This window comes from Fundulus heteroclitus, chromosome 3, assembly GCF_011125445.2.
Source record: "Fundulus heteroclitus isolate FHET01 chromosome 3, MU-UCD_Fhet_4.1, whole genome shotgun sequence".
NCBI classification, from domain to species: Eukaryota; Metazoa; Chordata; class Actinopteri; order Cyprinodontiformes; family Fundulidae; genus Fundulus; species Fundulus heteroclitus.
Window position 1 is genome coordinate 44,667,976 of NC_046363.1, and position 20,232 is coordinate 44,688,207.

At 46.3% G+C, this 20,232-nt stretch overlaps 4 protein-coding genes across 4 annotated transcripts in view; all 4 read right to left on the reverse strand.

Annotated features, from left to right (window-relative positions):
• The window catches only part of mgat1a (alpha-1,3-mannosyl-glycoprotein 2-beta-N-acetylglucosaminyltransferase a), a gene marked incomplete in the record, with an annotated part of 5,405 nt that extends 1,939 nt beyond the window's left edge, over window positions 1-3,466 (reverse strand). Inside the window, 1 exon segment of the mRNA XM_036135495.1 lies at window positions 2,828-3,466.
• Window positions 3,467-6,406: 2,940 nt separating this feature from the next.
• LOC105919148 lies at window positions 6,407-7,539 on the reverse strand. Its single transcript, XM_036135496.1, has 2 exons — window positions 6,753-7,539; window positions 6,407-6,661 (listed from the first exon to the last, which is right to left on the reverse strand). Exons 1-2 carry the CDS (start codon window positions 7,365-7,367, stop codon window positions 6,581-6,583), a joined length of 696 nt encoding a protein of 231 aa, XP_035991389.1. The 5' UTR covers window positions 7,368-7,539; the 3' UTR covers window positions 6,407-6,580.
• A 3,720-nt stretch (window positions 7,540-11,259) lies between these two features.
• rnf183 (ring finger protein 183) lies at window positions 11,260-13,671 on the reverse strand. The gene is made up of 2 exons (XM_012854385.3): window positions 12,954-13,671; window positions 11,260-12,625 (listed from the first exon to the last, which is right to left on the reverse strand). Exon 2 carries the CDS (start codon window positions 12,578-12,580, stop codon window positions 11,627-11,629), a length of 954 nt encoding a protein of 317 aa, XP_012709839.2. The 5' UTR covers window positions 12,581-12,625; window positions 12,954-13,671; the 3' UTR covers window positions 11,260-11,626.
• A 95-nt stretch (window positions 13,672-13,766) lies between these two features.
• The window catches only part of dhx16 (DEAH (Asp-Glu-Ala-His) box polypeptide 16), a 28,673-nt gene continuing 22,207 nt past the window's right edge, over window positions 13,767-20,232 (reverse strand). The window contains exons 20-21 of the mRNA XM_036135497.1: window positions 16,324-16,497; window positions 13,767-14,195 (exon numbers count right to left, since the gene is read on the reverse strand). Coding sequence (XP_035991390.1) covers window positions 14,067-14,195; window positions 16,324-16,497 — 303 coding nt within the window. The 3' untranslated portion in view covers window positions 13,767-14,066. The remainder of the gene's footprint in view (window positions 14,196-16,323; window positions 16,498-20,232) is intronic.

A 20,232-nucleotide genomic window follows, 5' to 3' on the forward strand; every position in this document is an offset into this window, starting at 1 on the left:
GCATCAGAGGAATGATTAGCTCAGCGTTGCCTCATTGATTTTTCCTTATCACCTGTGGCTGCAAACAAACAGCGAGCAGAGTCAGGAACCTGCTCCACAGACCCTGACCCACTCTCCCTCCCTCCCTGGAGCACTTCCACAGACACTAACCCGCCCACTCACATCGCTGCAGACGCCATGACCCACTCAGCCAAAGCTCCTAAGGCACCAACCAGCGGCGCCGCAACCTTTCAGTAACAGCCGTGACCCAGATTATCAGTTAGGTACACAAGCACGTCTATCAGGTCAATTAGACAGAGATACTGAGACAAACTGCGACTATTTCCTCTGATAGACACTAAAATCTATTTTAAAAGGATGCAAAGCTCATAAGTTTAGGTTAAAACTAAACTAGCTGCTGCTTTCTGAATGCTGAAACTCTGCAGCTGTTATTTATCTTCAGTTAGACGGGAAATTAAAAAGGTTGTGACCAACAAACCACACAAAATTAAATTATCAAAGTTCACAATCTGTGATTAATATTCTGCCTTTTAATTGGTTAGAATAAATGCAGGTTATTGGCCTTTGTTCCAGGCCAAATCTCATGTTTGTTCCTGTAGAACGTGACATTTTCAGCATTAAAAGCAGAAACAGAGGGGGAAAAAAAAAACAAAAACAAAAAAAACAATCAGCTGGTTTTCATTTTCAAGTTAAGCATTGCAGCTAAACGCGGAAATCAAGACCTAGATTATAAATTATTTTTTATTGAATCTGGACCCTGGACGAGCTCACTAAGCACACGATGAGTAACTGGGCGATAAAAACCCAAAACCTTTACTGGTCCACAGCCACCGTTTTAGTTTTTTATTGCTGCAGCTATAAAACATCAGGAATGAAAAACATAGATAATTAATGGTACCCAGAGTGTCTTTACTTTACCACTGGGGATTCTCAGAAGAGGAACCTGCAACCTTAAAGGGACGAAGACGTGTAGCTGCAGACTCACTGATGCCTAGAGGTCTGCATCCAGCACCGACTGGATCAGTTTAGCAGCACCACTTTGTCTTTTCTAACATATGTGGCAAAAACAGGTTTTTTAACCGTTACCGTACAGTTCCACAGACAAACCCACTAACCTGTAGTTCCACAGACAGACAGACCCACTAACATGTAGTTCCACAGATAGACCCACTAACCTGTAGTTCCACAGACAGACAGACCCACTAACATGTAGTTCCACAGACAGACCCACTAACATCTAGTTCCACAGACAAACCCACTAATATGCAGTTCCACAGACAGACAGACCCACTAACATGTAGTTCCACAGACAGACCCACTAACATCTAGTTCCACAGTCAGACCCACTAACATGTAGTTCCACAGTCAGACCCACTAACATGTAGTTCCACAGACAGACCCACTAACATCTAGTTCCACAGACAGACCCACTAACATGTAGTTCCACAGACAAACCCACTAATATGCAGTTCCACAGACAGACAGACCCATTAACCTGTAGTTCCACAGACAGACAGACCCACTAACATGTAGTTCCACAGACAGACCCACTAACATCTAGTTCCACAGACAGACCCACTAACATCTAGTTCCACAGACAGACCCACTAACATGTAGTTCCACAGACAAACCCACTAACCTGTAGTTCCACAGACAGACAGACCCACTAACATGTAGTTCCACAGACAGACAGACCCACTAACATGTAGTTCCACAGACAGACCCACTAACATCTAGTTCCACAGACAGACCCACTAACATCTAGTTCCACAGACAGACCCACTAACATCTAGTTCCACAGACAGACAGACCCACTAACCTGTAGTTCCACAGACAGACAGACCCACTAACATGTAGTTCCACAGACAGACCCACTAACCTGTAGTTCCACAGACAGACAGACCCACTAACATCTAGTTCCACAGACAGACAGACCCACTAACATCTAGTTCCACAGACAGACCCACTAACATCTAGTTCCACAGACAGACCCACTAACATCTAGTTCCACAGACAGACAGACCCACTAACATGTAGTTCCACAGACAGACAGACCCACTAACATGTAGTTCCACAGACAGACCCACTAACATCTAGTTCCACAGACAGACCCACTAACATGTAGTTCCACAGTCAGACAGACAGACCCACTAACATGTAGTTCCACAGTCAGACAGACCCACTAACATGTAGTTCCACAGTCAGACAGACCCACTAACATGTAGTTCCACAGACAGACCACCTAACATGTAGTTCCACAGACAGACCCCCTAACATGTAGTTCCACAGACAGACCCACTAACATGTAGTTCCACAGACAGACCCACTAACATGTAGTTCCACAGACAGACCCACTAACATGTAGTTCCACAGACAGACAGACCCATTAACCTGTAGTTCCACAGACAGACCCACTAACCTGTAGTTCCACAGACAGACCCACTAACATGTAGTTCCACAGACAGACCCACTAACATGTAGTTCCACAGACAGACCCACTAACATGTAGTTCCACAGACAGACAGACCCACTAACATGTAGTTCCACAGACAGACAGACCCACTAACCTGTAGTTCCACAGACATCCTAACCTACTAACCCCCCTCCCAACACCTACAGCCTGCCGTGGATCCCCCACCAGCAGCTCCCATCCTGCTGCATTTCCACAGACACCAAGACCCACCCTCGCAGCCTGCCTGTCTCCCGTGGATCCAGCACCGGCAGCTCTGATCCTGCTGCAGCTCCACAGGTACTCAGACCCACTCAGCCGAACCTCCGCAGACCCACTCACACTCAGCCAGGCTGCCGTGGATCCCCCACCAGGAGCTCTCACCTTGCCGGAGCGCCCTCCGCCTCCTGCCGGCTCATTTCCTCGCTGACAGCCGGGCTCAGGTGGACCTCACGGCGGAGGGGGGACTCGGCGGACTTCGCCCCTGTCGGATTTCCAACCCTTCGTGGCAACTTAAAGCCGCGGAGTTCGCGTGTTTTCTCTCCCACGGACCGAACCCGTGACGCTGGAGGAAAGTAACACGACGACTTCCCTGTCGGAGCGCTGGCTCGGGCGGAAGTCCCGCCCCAACCGTCACCTTGAGGAGTTATGCAACAGTTGGAGGAAGGAAGGCGTTAAAGGCGATGGAAAGCAGCTGCTGGCCCGCAGAACCTGGCCACAAAGTTCCGACCCAGACAAGCTGCACCGACCAGGCCCGTTTCTCTGCTTCTGCAGAGACTAAAGTCCTCAGTGATCATCTTGAGAAGAAACAAACGCGGGTTTTATCTCCCGGCCAGCAGCTTCCTGTTAGATGATCCAGAGCCGCTGCAGCTGCCCGGGCAGCCATTGGTCTGCTGCTCAGGAGAAGAACCAGAGGAACCCGGAGAGGAACATGTCTGGAGAACACATGAAGGCTTAAAGGTCTCAGCTTGTCCTCCAGAAATGTTCTCAATAAACCACAACTGAACAGTTTTCATAATCAAGACCTAGAGCTCCATATTTATGTCATAATTAGATTTATATTGCATTAAATGTTTCTTTTAAATGTCAAACATCTTGATTATTAATTAACTACTTAGAAGATACAAGGAAACACATTTGAATCAGCATTTATAAATGATTGAATACATAAATATTGATTTAATTTTGGCACCTTTGGCTCAGTATCTTACTTAATATGTTTGTAAACACTTTAAAAAATAAAGATATTTTCTCTTTGAACATTTCCAAATACCTCTTCGGTAACTTGGGAAGCTGAAACACTTTATTCTGTTTATTTTAATGAAAATACTGATTATTCTAAGTGTTGTCTGCGTTGTCCCAGGGGCTCTGAGAGAGGCTTTTGGTCTCAGTGCTCCTTCCTGATTAAATAAAAGGGGAAATAAAAAAGGAAAAACCAGCCATCTCTTCCATAAATGCATTCATCCTTTTATCAATCCTTGCTTTTCCAAGCCTCAGAGTCCCAGAGGTAGCAGGTTGAGCTGGACATCTCTCCGGCTCCATTCTCCAGCTGGACTACCTGTTCACAGGTATCAGAAGTTGGTCGACTTAATGAAACCAGACGAGAAGCAGTTTCTCTGAAGCATTTATTATATAACTGATTATCAGTGGACCTCATGTTTTGATTTGGAAGAGTTACCGATTCTTTAAGAAGCAGTTGAAGACCCACTTGGTCTGACTGGCTTTTAACTAGTTTTATGCTGTGATGTTGCATTTATGCTGTTTTATCTTTTTATTTTGTCTTGTTTTATGGTTGTTTTTATTGTGAAGCACTTTGTGGTTTTTATCCTGTGAAAGGCGCTATATAAATAAGTTTATTTACTCACTAACAGAGCCTCAGACATGCATCTCAGGAAATTAAGCCATTTAATTGAGTTGTGTTGGAGGAGTGACGCATCTAAACGTTAGACAGCAACTGGACTCCAACTACAGTCCTGAAGGTACCAGATTTGGGCCCCCCTGAGCTACACGTTACCTCCAGTGAGTTCTGGGTCTACCCCTTGGTCTCATGTAGCCCAGAAAGGTTCATATGGGATGCATCCAGATCAGATGACCCACCTCCTTTGGGCCTGTCATGGGTTGTGGGAACAGGAGTCAGCTGGACGGATCAGAACTTTGTCTCTGCAGCAACAAGTGTTGTTCAGGTCTGTGGTGAAGAAGAGAAGGCTCTAGATTTGCTGGGCCATCTACATTTCAGGTCTCATCCATGGTTGAGAGATATTGGTCATGATGCAGAGGATGCCAGGTACAAGCAGGTAATGTTGGTTGTCAGCCTCTGCCTTAAAGGAAAGGAGATCTGAGAAGAGGCTCCGCTCTTCTTCTTACAATGAACAGGCCTAAACAGACCAGGATTCATAAGTTATGCAATAAAACAGCCCAAAACCAGGTGGTAAAACATAAAAAAAAAAAAATTCCCCTCAAATGTCATCTTTCCTAAATGCATTCAGGGGTTGAGGATAAGGATGAAGTAATTCAGCTGGTGTTGAATTACAGGTTGATAGCAGAAAACACAATGTTTAAACCAACAAACATTTCCCTGCAATAAAATTCCATAATTTGTCTACTTTCATATAAACTTTGAAGATGTTTGTTGAAAATGACCTTTTGCATTTAATCTTTCTCCAGGGAGTAGATTTAGCAGTTAACACCTTTAATATCTTGTCTTAATGAGCTGGTTTTGCGGTCCTGAAGCTTTCTAAAGAAGAGATTGAAGCTAATTTGTTTTTCACCAACAGATCCGGTTTGCTGAAGAGACAGATGTGGTTTTTTTAGTAGCCAGAGGAGGAAGGGTGGAGTTTTTTTTTGCAATGCAAAAATCTTCCACAAAGAAACGCCTGCTGAACAAAACTGCGGCTGTTACTAAAAACAGATGTTTTGTTTCACACTTTACTCGATATGTTACTCAGGCTTCGGTTCCCTGAAAGGTTTATTAAATTTCAAACAGACAACTCTTTCTGTTCAGGGTGAGAAAGGGAATGTGTTGACCTGCTTTTCATCCACTGTAAAAAAAAAAAAGAAAAAAAAAAAAAGTGGCATGTCAAATTAAAGTTTACGTTACAGGCCTCCGGGACAATAATCATAATTAGGCTCTTTGCAGAATATTTTGGATGTTTTTTCTAGATCGCCTAAAATAACGAGTGTCATCCAAACAAATTAAATCAGGGAATAACATTTCATCTTCTTTTTTTAACCCCTAAATTAGTCTTGGCCATTCTATATAAGTAAACACTGCCTCTTTTGACTAGAATTAAAATAGCCTTACTGCATGCACTTATCTAAAGCTACATAAAAATAAACTGTTTGTGCTTTTGGAGTCATCCTCTTAATTCAGCGTACACATTAGGAGGCTTCAGGGGGGCACCGCTGCTCTGCAAAAAGAAGGTCCTGGGTTCAATTCCCAGCCTGGGGTCATTCTGCATGGATTTTGCACGTTCTCCCTGTGCATGTGCGGGTTCTCTCCGGGTACTCCTTCAGTCACATGGTCCAAGATCATGACTGCCAGGTTCATTGGTTTCTGTAAACTGCCCTCAGATATGGATGTGTGTTTCTGTGATGGACTGGAGACCTGCGGTCTAACCCCTCCCCCCCTCCCTGCTGGAGATAGGCATCATGCATGAGTTTGCATGTCCTCTCAGTGCATCTGTTTCCTTCTCTGTTTTCCTTCCTTTCTGATAAGTTTGAGTTTCTGTCTTGACTTACTGCATATGTGCATGACGGCCTTTCCATTTTGCCCGGCTACTGGCTGCCAACACGTCCAGAGCAGACCCCACCGCTCAGACGCCAGCCCACCTCTGACCCAGGATTAAGCAGCACTAAAGGAAATGGATGATACCTTTATTTTACTCTAACCCCCTTTTTCCTGCGTGCTGCAGATAGTTTCCATGCAACTGTGTGAAACAGACAGAATAAAACACACAGTTTGTAATTTCATCCGTTTTACTAGATTTCTGCTTTTCAAAGCTTTGTTGGACGTTTCCTGACTCTTTAGGGCAGATTGCTTGACTGCATCAGCAGGGTGAAGTCCAAACTCTCAGTCCCCAGAGGCGGTGAATGTAAGCAGATCAATGATCATGTGGAGTCTGTTTTTGGAGCTCAGTCAGGTCGGTCATGGGTCATCTCTTCAGAGCAGCAGCAGCAGCCTTTTTCTGAGGACTCGTGGACTTGTGTGTTTTCCTGAAACAGGGTGCAGAAACATGAACTCGCACACGTTGCACTGCACACATTATGAATGTTCATTTAGAAACAGGCCCCAAAAAACCCTCACCTGTCGTAGGTCAGCGCTGATCAGCTTCGTCAGTCGTTTGGAAAAGATGAGCCAGGACACCAAAGAGGTGAGGGGTGAGCCGGGGTTTTGCACCTTCAACTGAGAGGTGATGGAGAGCTTCAGGACTCCGGCTGGCAGCTGCACAGACACTCTACGTGCAGCTGATGCTTCAGGTATAATAACCTGGATTATCTTGGAGAGCTTGTCTCCTCCCTGCAGGCTGGAAGACAGGCTGAGCAGCAGCTGGTGCAGTAGCGCGTCCCGGCCACCGGGGGCGGCAGGCTGCGAGGATCGGGAAAGTTTGGAAACAATGCATAACTTCTGATTTTCCCTGAAAACTTCCCCCACCGAAGCGTCATTCTCTCCACCGTCCCACCTGCAGGAGACGGACAGCCCTCCTGCCGACACCAGGCGCTCCCCGCGGGGGAGAATCCTCCACTCTGACGCCCGGGACGACCCGCTGCGCTCCGCCGGGGAGTCGCCGCGCGTCCCGCCCGCCAGTCCGAGGCTGTACGCCGCCGAGGCAGGCCGCTTGGTCGGAGGGTTCCTGCTCCAGATATTGCCCCTGCAGCGGAGCACGGCGGACAGGGCGGAGGCGGAGGGGGTGGAGGCCATGGCGAGGGGGTCTCTGTTTGTCCTGGAGGTCTTCAGCTGAGCGCAGAGTCACATAATGAGGCCCGGAGAGGCTCAGCTGGGCTAAAGGAGGGGACCAGAGGAGCGCCGGGGGGCCCTTCGACCATGTTCCCGTCTGTGGGCGCAGTGGGGGGGCCCGGAGGGGTGTGTCTTCAAGGAGAAGCTGTCATGAGACCCAACACCAAATAGAACTGGGTCAAAGGTCTTAAATATAGCGTTCAGAGTAGAAACAGCTTTAAATGAACAGTAACGCTGCTTATAAAAGTCAGTAAGGTCAACTATAAACTACAAACTTGTTTATTTCAAGTATTTAATCCAAAGAGTAAATATATGATTTAAAACAGAGCTCTGCAGACCAAGAGTTTATTTCTCTTAGTTTAGATGGTTTTAGTTCAGAGCTGCTGAAAAAAAAAAAAAACAGAACTTCTATTAGAAAAGATGCCGACACAGTTGGTAACCAAAAAAAAAGTATTTCAGAGCACGCTAATGGAAAGGTTAGTGGAAGGAAAAACTCTGGCAGAAAAAGCCTAACAAAGACTGTAAACTTGGATTCTGCAGCGAATGCCCAAGATGTGGACCGCTGGTGTCAGAAGGTCCAGAACCAGCACATATGGACAGTTTGGGGATGTGTGCGCCGGCCTCCCTGGGAGCGTGCATCCTAAATCCATCGAAGCGGTGGGATTTGCTGAGCGATGGACAGCTTTTTAGCCAAAACACCATCAAAATCAACAGCCACAATGTTGTAGAACACTATTTAGTTGGAGACCCTGCGTACCTTTTGAAAACTGGGTCCCAATCTAAATGCCCTGCATTTGTGAGGTTAGACACTGATTTTGAACAAGAAGGCCTGGCTCTGAGACATGGAACCATGAGCTCAATCTGAAAACCTTTATTGGGTCAGGACCAGAGTGCGAAATACGGGGGGGTCCGGGGGGGCTCGACCCCCCCGATTAACCCATGAGAACTTAAAATTAAAAAATGAAATATTTTTTTTGTCACTAATGGTCACTAAAAAATTTTTAAGCTCAACATGTCCAGTATTTAAAATTCAAAACATTTATTCACTAATATCAGAATCAGACATACTTTAATGATCCCAGGGGGAAATATGTTCCGTTTTTTGCCAAGTGGAGCCAGCCAATCCTGTTCGTGTATGCAAATTAGGCATGTGCGTGCCAAACAGAAGAAAGACGTAATGCTGACAACAATTAATACTAAAAATGTTTAAATTTTAGTATTAGGAACTGATCTTATCTGTTGTGACTGTGCACTTTATCTGTTTCACTGTTGGTGACTGAGAAACGTCCTCTCGAGTCCTTGTATGTCTGGTGAATGTGAAGAATTGACATTAAAGCCAACTTTGACATTGTAATGTTATAGGCCTACTGCAAGTTGAGAAAATTTACATCGGTATTGCGCAACAATCGGGAGATGGGGACCCCCCCAAATATTGACAGGTATTTCGCACACTGGTCAGGACTCTAGCAAAGCAGAAGTGCGTCAGCGGTCGCCATGATCAGTGCTGTCTGAATACAGCAGTCAGTGAGGAAGGAGGCAGGAAAAGTCTTCCCACGGCTCCCTATGCCTCTGAGTATTTTGTATATGGATAATTGTACAAATGCCTTTTTGTTTCTACATAAATAAAGAAAAAAGTTTGGGAACTGAAATGGGCTCCGAAACGTGTCGGAGAACACAGGCTGGAACTCCTAAATATTTTAGTGGGTTCTTTAGATTAAAAGTCAAAAGCACAGACATCTGAAATAAATGATACCTTCAGCGATTTGTTTAAAATTTAATTTTCTATCGCAGCTGCCTTGTGGTAACGTTTATATACATTTAAAGATGTAATCGTAGAGATCTTTCTGGATGACATATTAAGCAGATTATTTTGACTTTAAGGCTCTATAGTCCAACTGAACGGACGTCAGCATAAGCAGAAGTTCTGTTGGTCCAACGCTCTGCGGCAGGGCGGACGGATCTCAGCGATAACCTTAGAAAAGGAAACGGCTGCTGCTGTCCACCAACCCAGGAGGGTCTGACCCGTCTGAAGACCAGAACAGGTGGCAACGTCCCAGACGGCTACCAGTCTGTGGACTGGGCCAGATTCTGACCCAGTCCAAAGGTTGAAGCTCAGACAAGAACCTCCAAACATCTGGAGACGCTACAGGCCTAAATTAGCACGTTAAATGTTTACGTTTGTGACGGCACAGTTAGAGCTGGACCAGAGGAAAGTCTTTGCTCGGATGGGACCGAGGTAGAGAAAACCTAAGAACATATTAGCAAATAAACTACAAGCTTATCAAAGGTGGTGGAGGTGTGATGATACGGGCCGGTTCTGTCATCACCTCCTCTGTACTCAACAGCAGGGGGCGCTGTGCAGTTATACAACGTTTTAAAGTTATTTAATGTTTAATAAATAACCAGTGGATATTAGCTGTAGAGCTGATATCAGGACAATAGTGAACGGCGTCTCTGGGCAGAAAGAGGAAGAAAGGTGTAGTCTGCTGTCATGTCAGGCCTCACTGCTGTGAGGGGCTGTCTCTACCAGGGTGGGTGAAATTCCTTTTGCTTACAACTAGGGCTGCACAATTAATCGCATTTGCAATATAATCCCAATTTAAGAAACACAATTTTCAAATCGCAGAGGTCTGAAATCTTTGGCTATATAACATTTAGTGAATCAGACGTGTCCTTTAGGTGTGTTTGCCTCCACATGGAAGGGAAGACAGTTGCAGCAGTGAGATAATCTCATTTTATTACTTGTTTTAGAGTTTATATAATCATACAGTTTTACCAGAAACTTTCAGGAATCTCACCACAGCATTAAGTACTGGTCAATCAGTTTAATACATAGACTGGCTTGTTGGTTGCACTTTATGTTCAACAAGGATCGATGTCCAAATCAATTAAAAGCTGTTCTCTTGGAGAATATTCTGATTAATAAAAAGATTAAAAGTTCCTGTTTTAAATAGTCCTTGTTTACAAGCATCTTAATCTAGAGGTCAATTTTTGTTGCTTGTGGTTTTTGAAGAGAAAAGTCAAAATCAAATCGCAATTTTGGTTGAAATAAATCGTAGGCAGAATGCAATCATTTCTGCTCTGGGTTGAGATGCAGCGGCTCTTTTAGCACCTAGTCTGCACAGCGATGAAACAGATTGATTTGTTGTTTGTATTAAAAAAAAAACTGAAAACTGAAAAAAAAAAAAAATAATAATAAAAAAAATCGCATTAAATTGCAATATTAAGAAAAGAAAATCGCAATTACATTATTTTCCAAAATCGTTCAGCCCTACTTGCAGCCCATCCCGACTTCTCCCCTCATGGTACATGTTCAAAATTCTCAGGGCCCACAGACCTGCATGTTTTGTCTCTGCTCCACCACACCTGAACCAAATGATTTCACAACCTCAGCCGCCACCAGGACCTGCAGAGGTCTGCTAAGCAGCCATTTATGTAAGCCAGGTGTGTGGAGGAAGGGGAAAAAAACAAAAACACGCAGGATGGCTGATAAAGAATCGAGACGTTGCAACGGTCTAGTCAAAGTCCAGACCTAGACACATCTGAAATTACAACACTGTGTTTTTGTTATTGTGTTCCTGTAACAAGGTTATTTTGATTTGGACACCGAGGCCGGATGTGTCCGTCTGACATTCCCGCAGCCTCTCCTGCTGACACGGATCACCGAGCCGGCACCAAACGGCCGCAGGGCTGAGCAGACGTCACTCTGAACAGGTGTGTTTACGCCACTAGAGGGAATCAGGTGTCCAGAAACCGGCACCGCCGATCAGTTCTGACGCAGGAAAACAGGCCGGAGCTGTGTGTGATCAAAGTGCTGAAAACACGTCAAATAAATCAGATTACCTTCTGAGAATGTCTCAATAAAAACGACTTTATTGAATGTGCTTCTGTTTAAAATATACACATAATTTATAGGTTTGTACAAAGAGTTTTTGGGGTATAAATAAGGAAGAGCCTCTGAGGGGGGATTTTAATCACCAGGCTGAGTGCTTTTTAACGTCTGGAGATCATCGTTCTTCCTGCTTCTATGAGTTTTGGTTTTCACATTGAGCACGGAGACGCGGACAAGCGGCAGCGTCCTTCTGGTTCCTTCACACAGCCGGTTTGTCCTCTGCCGGAGGAATGCAGCCGTCCCTGTTCTGCCGCATGTCGCCGCGACGCGAGAGTTCTTCCTTCACCGCTTCACACCAGAGAAAAGTGAAAGTGCCTCCCCTCCGCCCCGCTCAGGGACCAAAGTCCTCCCCGCTGTCGGATGAAGGCTGACCCGTTGAGTTTCCGGGTCCGACGGGTCTGTGGAAGATTTGCACGTTGGGGATGATGACGAAGGCCAGGATGCCCACCAGCATCAGCGCCACCGTGATGGTGATGATGGACGCCACCACCACGTAGTAGCACTGGTCCGAGTGGAACAAGCGGCGGATGCGGCCTCTCATCCGGCTCGGGGGTCTCCCGACGTCCACCGCGGTCGCCGTGGCCGCCCCCTCCTCCACGGCGCTCAGGCTGCCGCCGCCTGCGGGCGGCTGGGGGTCGGGCTTCTTCCTGGGCAGAGCGAGGACGTTGGGCTTGCTGTGGGCAGGGCGGTGCTTCAGCTCCAGCTTGCCCTTGCTGCGCTTGAAGCGGATGGAGAGCGCCCGCTGCATCTCGGCCGGCAGCTTGCCGATGATCTCCTGGTTGTTGCCCAGGCGGGGCAGGTCCCGGCCGTGGGGCAGCTCGGTGAGCAGGCGGCACACGGGGCAGCACAGCGTCTTGATCTCCGGGGACGTGACGTTGATGCGGGCCAGGCACTCCAGGCAGAAGGTGTGGCCGCACGCCAGCAGCTTGGGGGTCTTGAAGATGTTGTCGTAGGAGCAGAAGCACACCGCACACTCCGTGTCCTGCACCACGTCCACGGGCTTCTGCTGCCTCCCGTCCCCGTCCTTCCCGTCCCGTCTGCGGGTCTCCTCGCTGCGTCCCCGGGGACGCCGCTCTCTCTGGTTCCTGTCCCGCTCTCGCCTCCTGCCTCTCTCCGCCCTCTCCGAGTCGCTGCTCCTGGAGCGCCTGACCTTCTGGGACTTCTCCTTCCAGAAGAAGTCCTCTTTGCGGTTCTGCGGCGGCTGGTTGGGTTTGGGTTTGACGTTTTGGGGCATCTTGGTCCCGCGGCTCCCTTCTCCTCCACTTCCCTCACCCTGACCGCTCATGACGGAGCGCTCAGGCCGACACGGAGGAGTCTCAGCGAACAGCAGCTGTGGAGAGTGAGAAGCCGGGTTAGAGAAGGCTGTGGACTCCCTGCAGCGCCGCCACGGCCCAGTCCTGGTGACGAGGCGGAGACGTGACTGATCCAACCTGCAGGTGGATAAGTTCGGCTGCTAAAAACGCCGCTGAGCACCTCTGAAGAGGCGCTGCTCTCCAGCCGGTTCTGTTAAAGGTTTTCTGGTGGTTGGAACCAGCGTGAAGGCCAAACTTTGTCTCTTTTTATAATTTTAGCAGAAACCTAAACAGCCACGAACGTCGCTGTGACGCTCAGCGCCGCCAGCAGGAGCTGAAACTAAGGCACAGATTGTAAACACTGACCTGATGAGGTGGGAATAACGTCCGGTCCACGCCGTCAGGTAATCCTGCTGCGAGTCAGTTCTGTGAAGCTCGGATCAACAAACGTCATTACGGATCACAGAAACGAGGCGCCAGCGTCTGATCCGCACTCTGAATGCGTCTCCTCTGCCGCCGTCGCTCTTATCCTTCCTCTTCACACCTTCTCTGCTCTCTGCAGCCGGCCCTCCCTTCTCCTCCTCTTCTTCTCGTCAGACCAGTTCAACCGGCTCCGTCCCTCCCGCCTGCGACACACCAACAGATATTTGGCCAGATAACGCGCATGTTTGAGCGCGACCAGGCTTCTGTCTAAAGGTTATTTTTAGCCGCACGCTTGCATAAAGCGATCTGATGCGAGACGCAGGGCCAGGTGGACATGACAGCTCACATGTAGGAATATCTTCCCCCGCCTGATGCGATGGATCCGAGTGATCTGAGCCGCTGCAGCCGAAGGAAAATTCCACCGGAGCTGCAGAAAGCGGCTGAGAGGAGCTCCGTCAACAGTATCTGCAGCTCATACCTGTCATACCTGTGCAGCCGGCCTGCAGGTCCAGCACCCAGACAGGGTCAGAACCAGCTGACAGACCCTTCTGCAGGCGCGCCGTCCCCGCGCCTCGCTTTCCCACTCACACGTAAAAAATTAACCCCACAGGTGGGCGTGTTTGGAGACAGAAAACCTGTCAGTGGAGATTTTTACAGAGGCGTGACGAAGCGTAACAGCTTCCTGCCGGGGCCCAGGGCACAAAACCAGCTTTTTTTTTTTAGAGTTAATCTGCCAAAGATCAGAGGAAAAACAGGTGATTATAAAACTTTATTACAACAGATAAAGGAGAGACTGATTCTTCAGCCTCACACAGAGCCGAGTTACAGAAGATCGATAAAGTCTCTGTTTTTATGAGAGGGACGCCGCGTGTTTGTCACCGAGCAGACAAACCCAGTCTCAACGCTTCCTCCTAACTGACCCGGCTGGTTTATGATTAAACCCGTCAGGAAGTGCGTGCCCCACTTTTTCCTTGACACTCTTTTCTCCATGATAACCTCTGCAGGGTTCTACGGCTGAGAAGACCCAGCGGGTCCCCCGGCGCCGCTCGGCCGGCCTCAGCCCAGCTCCTCCTTGGCTTTGCCCTGCTTCCGCGGCATCTTCTTGCTGCTGCTGTCCTCCAGCTCCTTGCTTTTGTAGTAGTGAGGGGCCACTTCCAGCAGCCAGCCGCTGTCGATCTCTATCACCTGTTCACAGAGAGAATCAGCGTGATCAGCCCAGACTGCTGGGGGAAAACAGGCAAAGCAAAGCAACAAAGTCTCAGACTGATTTAGCAGCTCAGGACCAGGAGGACCTGACGGCTTCACACTCAGAGCGTAAAAAAACATTAAAGGTATCATAACGCCACCATGAGCAGGGAAAGTTGAACTTTCTGTGACGGGTTTAAACTTAAAACTGATTTTGCAGTTTTGTTGCCAACTTCCTGTTTAGAGTGAAACAATTGCTTGGTGCTTGAAACCTTTTTTTTCTTCCACACAGTTTTTGCACCTAAAACAGGAACAACTCATCTCAGGCTCCTCTCCTGTGGAACCAACTCCCAGTTTTGGTCCGTGAGGCAGACACCCCGTCTACTTTTATGACTAATATTAAAACTTTCCTTTGCGACAAAGCTTCTAGTCAGAGTGGCTCATGTTACCCTGAGCTACCTCTATAGTTATGCTGCTATAGGCTTAGGCTGCTGGAGGACATCAGGGTCTATTTCTCTCTCTCTGCTGAGTTCTCCTACTGCTCTCCAATCTGCATTGTTTGTTGTTATTTCAGCTTTTAACGTTTTGGTCTCTGTCATTTTTCTCTTCATAGAAGGTACACCTGGTCTGGTGTTCTGTTAGCTGTGACATCATCAGGGGAGGCAGATCATCCTCTATTACCATCTAACATAGAAAGTACTCCTGGGTCAATGTGAGCTTCTGTGCTTTCTGTGTCTCTGCTCTGTCTTCTCTAAGCCCCAGTGGGTGGAGGCAGATGAGCGTTCACACTGAGCCTGGTTCTGGTTCTGCTGGAGGTTCTCCTCCCTGTTAAAGGGGAGTTTTCCTCTCCACTGTCGCTTCATGCATGCTCAGTATGAGGGATTGCTGCAAAGCCATCAACAATGCAGACGACTGTCCACTGTGGCTCTACGCTCTTTCAGGAGGAGTGAATGCTGCTTGGAGAGACTTGATGCAACCTGCTGGGTTTCCTTAGAGAGGAAACTTTCTCACCAACCTGGAGGATTGATGGAGTCTGACTTTGGGAAGAGCCTTGAGATTACGTGTTGTGAATTGAATCTCCATCTTATTTCAAGTGCAGTATACCTAATTATCTTACTCCAGGGGTCAGATACTCATTCTATTGGCAGATTATCTTATTTACCAGCTCAAATTAAGGGCAAATGCACTCATTTCAAGAACATTTTACTTTGTTCTGTTTTCAGTGTAGTGTCGGCCTCAGCATGCCCACAGCAAACATTTCCACATTAAAAGTCCTTTAGAATCAACTTTTTGCAGTAAATTAACTTCTCTATTTTTTTATTTGCCCTAAGAGTAATTAAAGTTTTGTTGAATTTAGAGTATTTTGACAAGATTTTGACACTTAAAATAATATAATTAGATATACTGCTCTTGAAATAAAATGATGGAGATGAGTTGTTCCTATTTTAAGTGCAGAAATCTTATTCCATTGGCAGATCATCTTATCTATCTGCTCAAATCAAGGACAGATACACTGAATTCAACATTTTAGTCACTTTTAGTTCCCTTCTTGCAGTGCAGGGAGCCTAAATAGTAACATGTTTTAATTAATGCTAACATATTGGCACCATTAATGGATATCTGTGGGAATCACTTGGTTGGAGCTAAAATCTGTCATCTTTGTGTGTTTTTCTTAGATTCAGGTAAATAAATGAGGAAAAATGTGCATCTTTGCAACAAGCTGCAGGCAACAAACGGCTCAAAGGTTCAACACACCATCATCTCTTGTGTTTGGGAGTGGTTTTATGCTTGAATGATTCAAAGGTCGGCGTTACAACGGGCTGCTGTGAATCTGGAGTCAAACAGCAGCCAAATGAGTTCAGAGAAGCTGGAGAACTGATGATGGAGACAATTTAAACAGACTTCAGGGAAGTCTGGCTGCCTGGAGGCAAATATAATAATAAAAAAAAAAGATTCCATTTACAGCTTTGTTTGCAGGTTTGATCCCAGCAGGACACTTCCTGTCTAATGTTTCCCCAGTGGAAAGACTTTAAGGCGTGCTGTTTACATTTCAAACATTATTCTGCATGTGAGAGCCGCCTGCAGCCGGGCGCAGGAACCAACAGCTCAGGTATCTGAGGCGGCGCACCTGTCTCATGAACTCCTTGGTGGTGAAGACGAGCTCGTGGTAGATGAGCCAGCGGGGCTGCTCCTCGAACAGCGAGCTGTTGGGGTGGACGTAGACCGTCTGCTGGTGCTTCACCGTCTTGTAGCCGCCTTTACTGAGCCGAGCCGTGTGGTAGAAGTAGCCGGCCGTCACCGCCTGCGAGGAAGAGCGGGTTCAGAGTCATCGCCGTGCAGAGCATAAATTAAATGGCCCCCCAAACTTAACCCGGTAAACTATATGCAGTGGAAAACGATATTTATTCAGAGGGAACTTCAGAGAGGAAATACAGTGACTTGCAGTGAACTTTTCCACATTTTGTCACATTACAAACACAGACAAATATATTTTGTTGGAATCTGAAGTGAAAGACCAACACAAAGTTCTTTACAGTTATAAAGTAGACAGAAAATTACACGTGTTATCTTTTAAACTAAATAAAAAACCCTAAAAGGGCATTGTGCAAAAGTATTCAGCTCGACAGGTCAATACTTTGTAGAAGCAGCTCTTGCTGCCAGTCTTCAGGGTTTGTCTCTACCAGCTTCTAGGGACTGAAAGTTCTGCAAATTCTGCTTTTGAAAACAGCTCAAGCTCAGTCAGATTAGATGGAGAGAGTTTGTGATCAGCAGTTTTCAGATCTTGTCACAGATTCTGGATTGTGTTTAGGTCTGGACTTTGACTAGGCCATTCTAACTCATATAATATGTTTTAAACCGTTCCATTGCAGCCCTGGCTTCATGTTCAGGGTGGTTGTCCTGCTGGAAGGTGAACCTCCGCCCTAGTCTCAGGTCTTCTGCAGACTCCAGCAGGTTTTCTTCCAGGATCACCCTGAATTTGGCTCCATCCATCGTCCCTGTCCCTGTTGAAGAGAAGCAGCCCCACAGCATGATGCTGCCACCACCATGTCTGACAGTGGGGACGGTGTGTTTTGCATTTTGGCCAGAAAGGTCAGTTTTGGTCTCATCTGACCAAAGCTCCTTCTTCCGTGTCTCCAACACGGCTGCAAACAGGAAAACTGCAAACGGGACTTCTTATGGTTTTCTTTCAGCAACGGCTTTCTTCTCGCCACTCTTCCATAAAGACCACATTTGTCCACGACTGTCAGTCGTCCTGTGAACAGATTCTCCCACCTGAGCTGTGGATCTCTGCAGTTCCTCCAGAGTCACCATGGGCCTCTTGGCTGCATCTCTGAGCAGTTCTGTCCTTGTTCTACCTGTAAGTTCAGGTGTACGGCCTTGTCTTGGTTTACAGCCGTTCCTCTTTCCATGTCCAGATGATTCAAAGGCGTTCAAAGCTTAGGAAATCTTTTTATAGCCTAAACCTGCTTTAAACCACAACTTTATCTCTGACCTGTCTGCTGTGTTCCTTGGTCTTTATGATGCTGTTTGCTCCAATATTCTGAGAACCTCTGAGGCGTCACAGAGCAGCTGTAGCTGTGCTGAGATCAGATCCCACTCAGGTGGACTCTGTTCAGTCATCAGCGATCATCAGGCAACTTCTGAAGGAAACCGGTTACACTCAAGAGAAAAGGGGCTCAATACTTTTGCACAGCGCATTTTTTCAGTTTTATTTGTAAAAAAATTTTAAATCATGTATAATTTTCTGTCTGTAAACGACTTTGTGTTGGTCTTCAACGTCAGATTCCGATAAAACATTTATGTTTGTGGCTGTAATGCGACTTATGTGGAAAGGTTTACTGGGTATGAATATTTCTGCAAGTCACTGTAACTGTGTTTGTTGTTTTATAGGAGGCTTTAAAAAGAAACAAAGCACATGTGAGTCAGCAGGCTAGAAACTGGTCCTTCCAGTTGAATTCCCCGTAAACGATCCAAACCATTTCCCTTCGGACACAGAGCGGCACTGAAAGAGCAAATATTTTATTTACCCACTGCACCACAAACAAATGCGTCTCGCTGGGTTTTTGCTGAGCAGCTCATTCAGGGAACAAGCAGCAGAAGTGGAAATATTCTGGACGGTCAGAGTCTGAAGTCCAGAAGGATCCTGGGAAAATAACTTCTCTGCTTCCTTGTGTGACTCAGCAGAACGGAGCCAGAAGATCAGAACCTGAGCTGAGATCGGGCTCAGTAAACATCCTGTTTGCTAAAATCCATCACTGGGTTTTACAGCCGTTATTTCCAAGTCACGGTGCTATGCAGAAATATGCAAATATGCAAAGCCGTAAAACAAACAGCAGCTTCTCTCTCACAGACTAGAGAGTGGTCTGTCCCTCCAGGGAAGGAGCAGATCACTCTGTCTCCCCTCACCCTCCTCAGCAACACCCTGCTGTGGATCCCTACATGGTTCCTAGGAACCGTCCTTTCTGGGGGCCTGAGCTGGTCCTCACACACGTGGACGCTGTTCTGAAGAAGGTCCAGCAGAGACTGGACGTCCTGCAGAACCTCCAGGTTCTGCAGACCCCACGGGGGTTCTGGGTTGTGGTCCGGTGTGCTGGAGCAACTCAGACACTTTCTATCTTTTATTGCAACGTTTTCAAACAAAAAGACAAAAAAAAAAATGAGGTACAACAGAAATTAATTCTGAGTTATTAACCAGACAGATGATGATTTATTTTCAAACTTTATATTATATAACTTTAATAACTTTTGAACTGTTTTCGTGGCTCTTAAGTGCTTTACACCTTATGATTTTAAGGCATAAAGTGTGGACACTCCTTTTTTAAGCTTTTATCTCCAGGTAGCGCTACAGAGACTTATTTGCTTAAACCAGTCCCCAAAGAGAGAGGAGCTTTGTTTGTATGCATAAAATTTCACGATCGGATTGAAATGTATTCAGATAAAAAAAAAAAAAAAGTAAAAATAATGTGTTTGCATCGTTTATATGGGCACACAATCAATTAATCAGATCATAATGTGGGTGTAAATGCACCTTTATGCAGAATAGAACCAGTTATCAGATTCCCCTAAAAAAACAACAACACAGAAGAAGAAGAACTTCCGTCTTTGCTGAACAACAAAAAATTGCTTGTTTGCCTTCTGGGCGCCCGGCATGGTCTTGCACAATGTTCCAATTACGGTTGAAATCTTACTGAATAAATGAATTTAAGATCTTTTAATATTTTGACTAGAACGGTTGTATCTGGAGCGCAGATAGTTTTACTTCCCGACATGTTTCCGTCACTCAAAGCAGAAATACGTCACGTTTACGTCGGGTCAGTTTGCCACATTCAGAATAACCTGAGCCTGACGCGTTAATCGGCATAAACCACCGTCTCATTCAGATTACAATTTTATTCCCATTGAGTTTAATCCGATCACAATATTCTGACTGGCTTGTTTACACAACGCTTTTTTATTCCGATTACTTTTGTCCATGTAAATGTAGCTAGTTTCTTCCCCCAGGCTGATTTGATTTTTATTTAACCTTTATTTCTACAGATATTCCTAATGAGACCTACAGAACCTAGAGAAAACGTCTCAGTCTGAGATGAGAACTACATCAGATCTCATAACCTCTCGTTGTTTTCTGAAACCAAACGTCTGTCAGCTGTGACCCGAGTCAAACTCCTCCGCCGTGGCTAAGAACGGCCAAACAAACGACTCATTTCTGTTATTTGTGAGAATCACATTCAGTCTGTCCTTCCTTTACTGCCGTCAATAATGCAGCAGAGGAATATTAAGTTTTTTCACCATTTACCAACCTAACCTGACACTCCATGGCAGCCTCAGCTGTCAGGACAGTAAAACACTATTAATGACAATAAAACATGTGCAGAAATGCTATAAACGGTGCTTGACAGATCAGTTTTACTGGACACAACTACTCAGTAAATCACATTAGTGAAACTAATGTGGTATTTTAACGGCTGTAAAAAAGCAATTATATGATAAATGCAAAGGGCTGAGGCCCGTACTGTTCTAGGGATTCCTTTTCTCT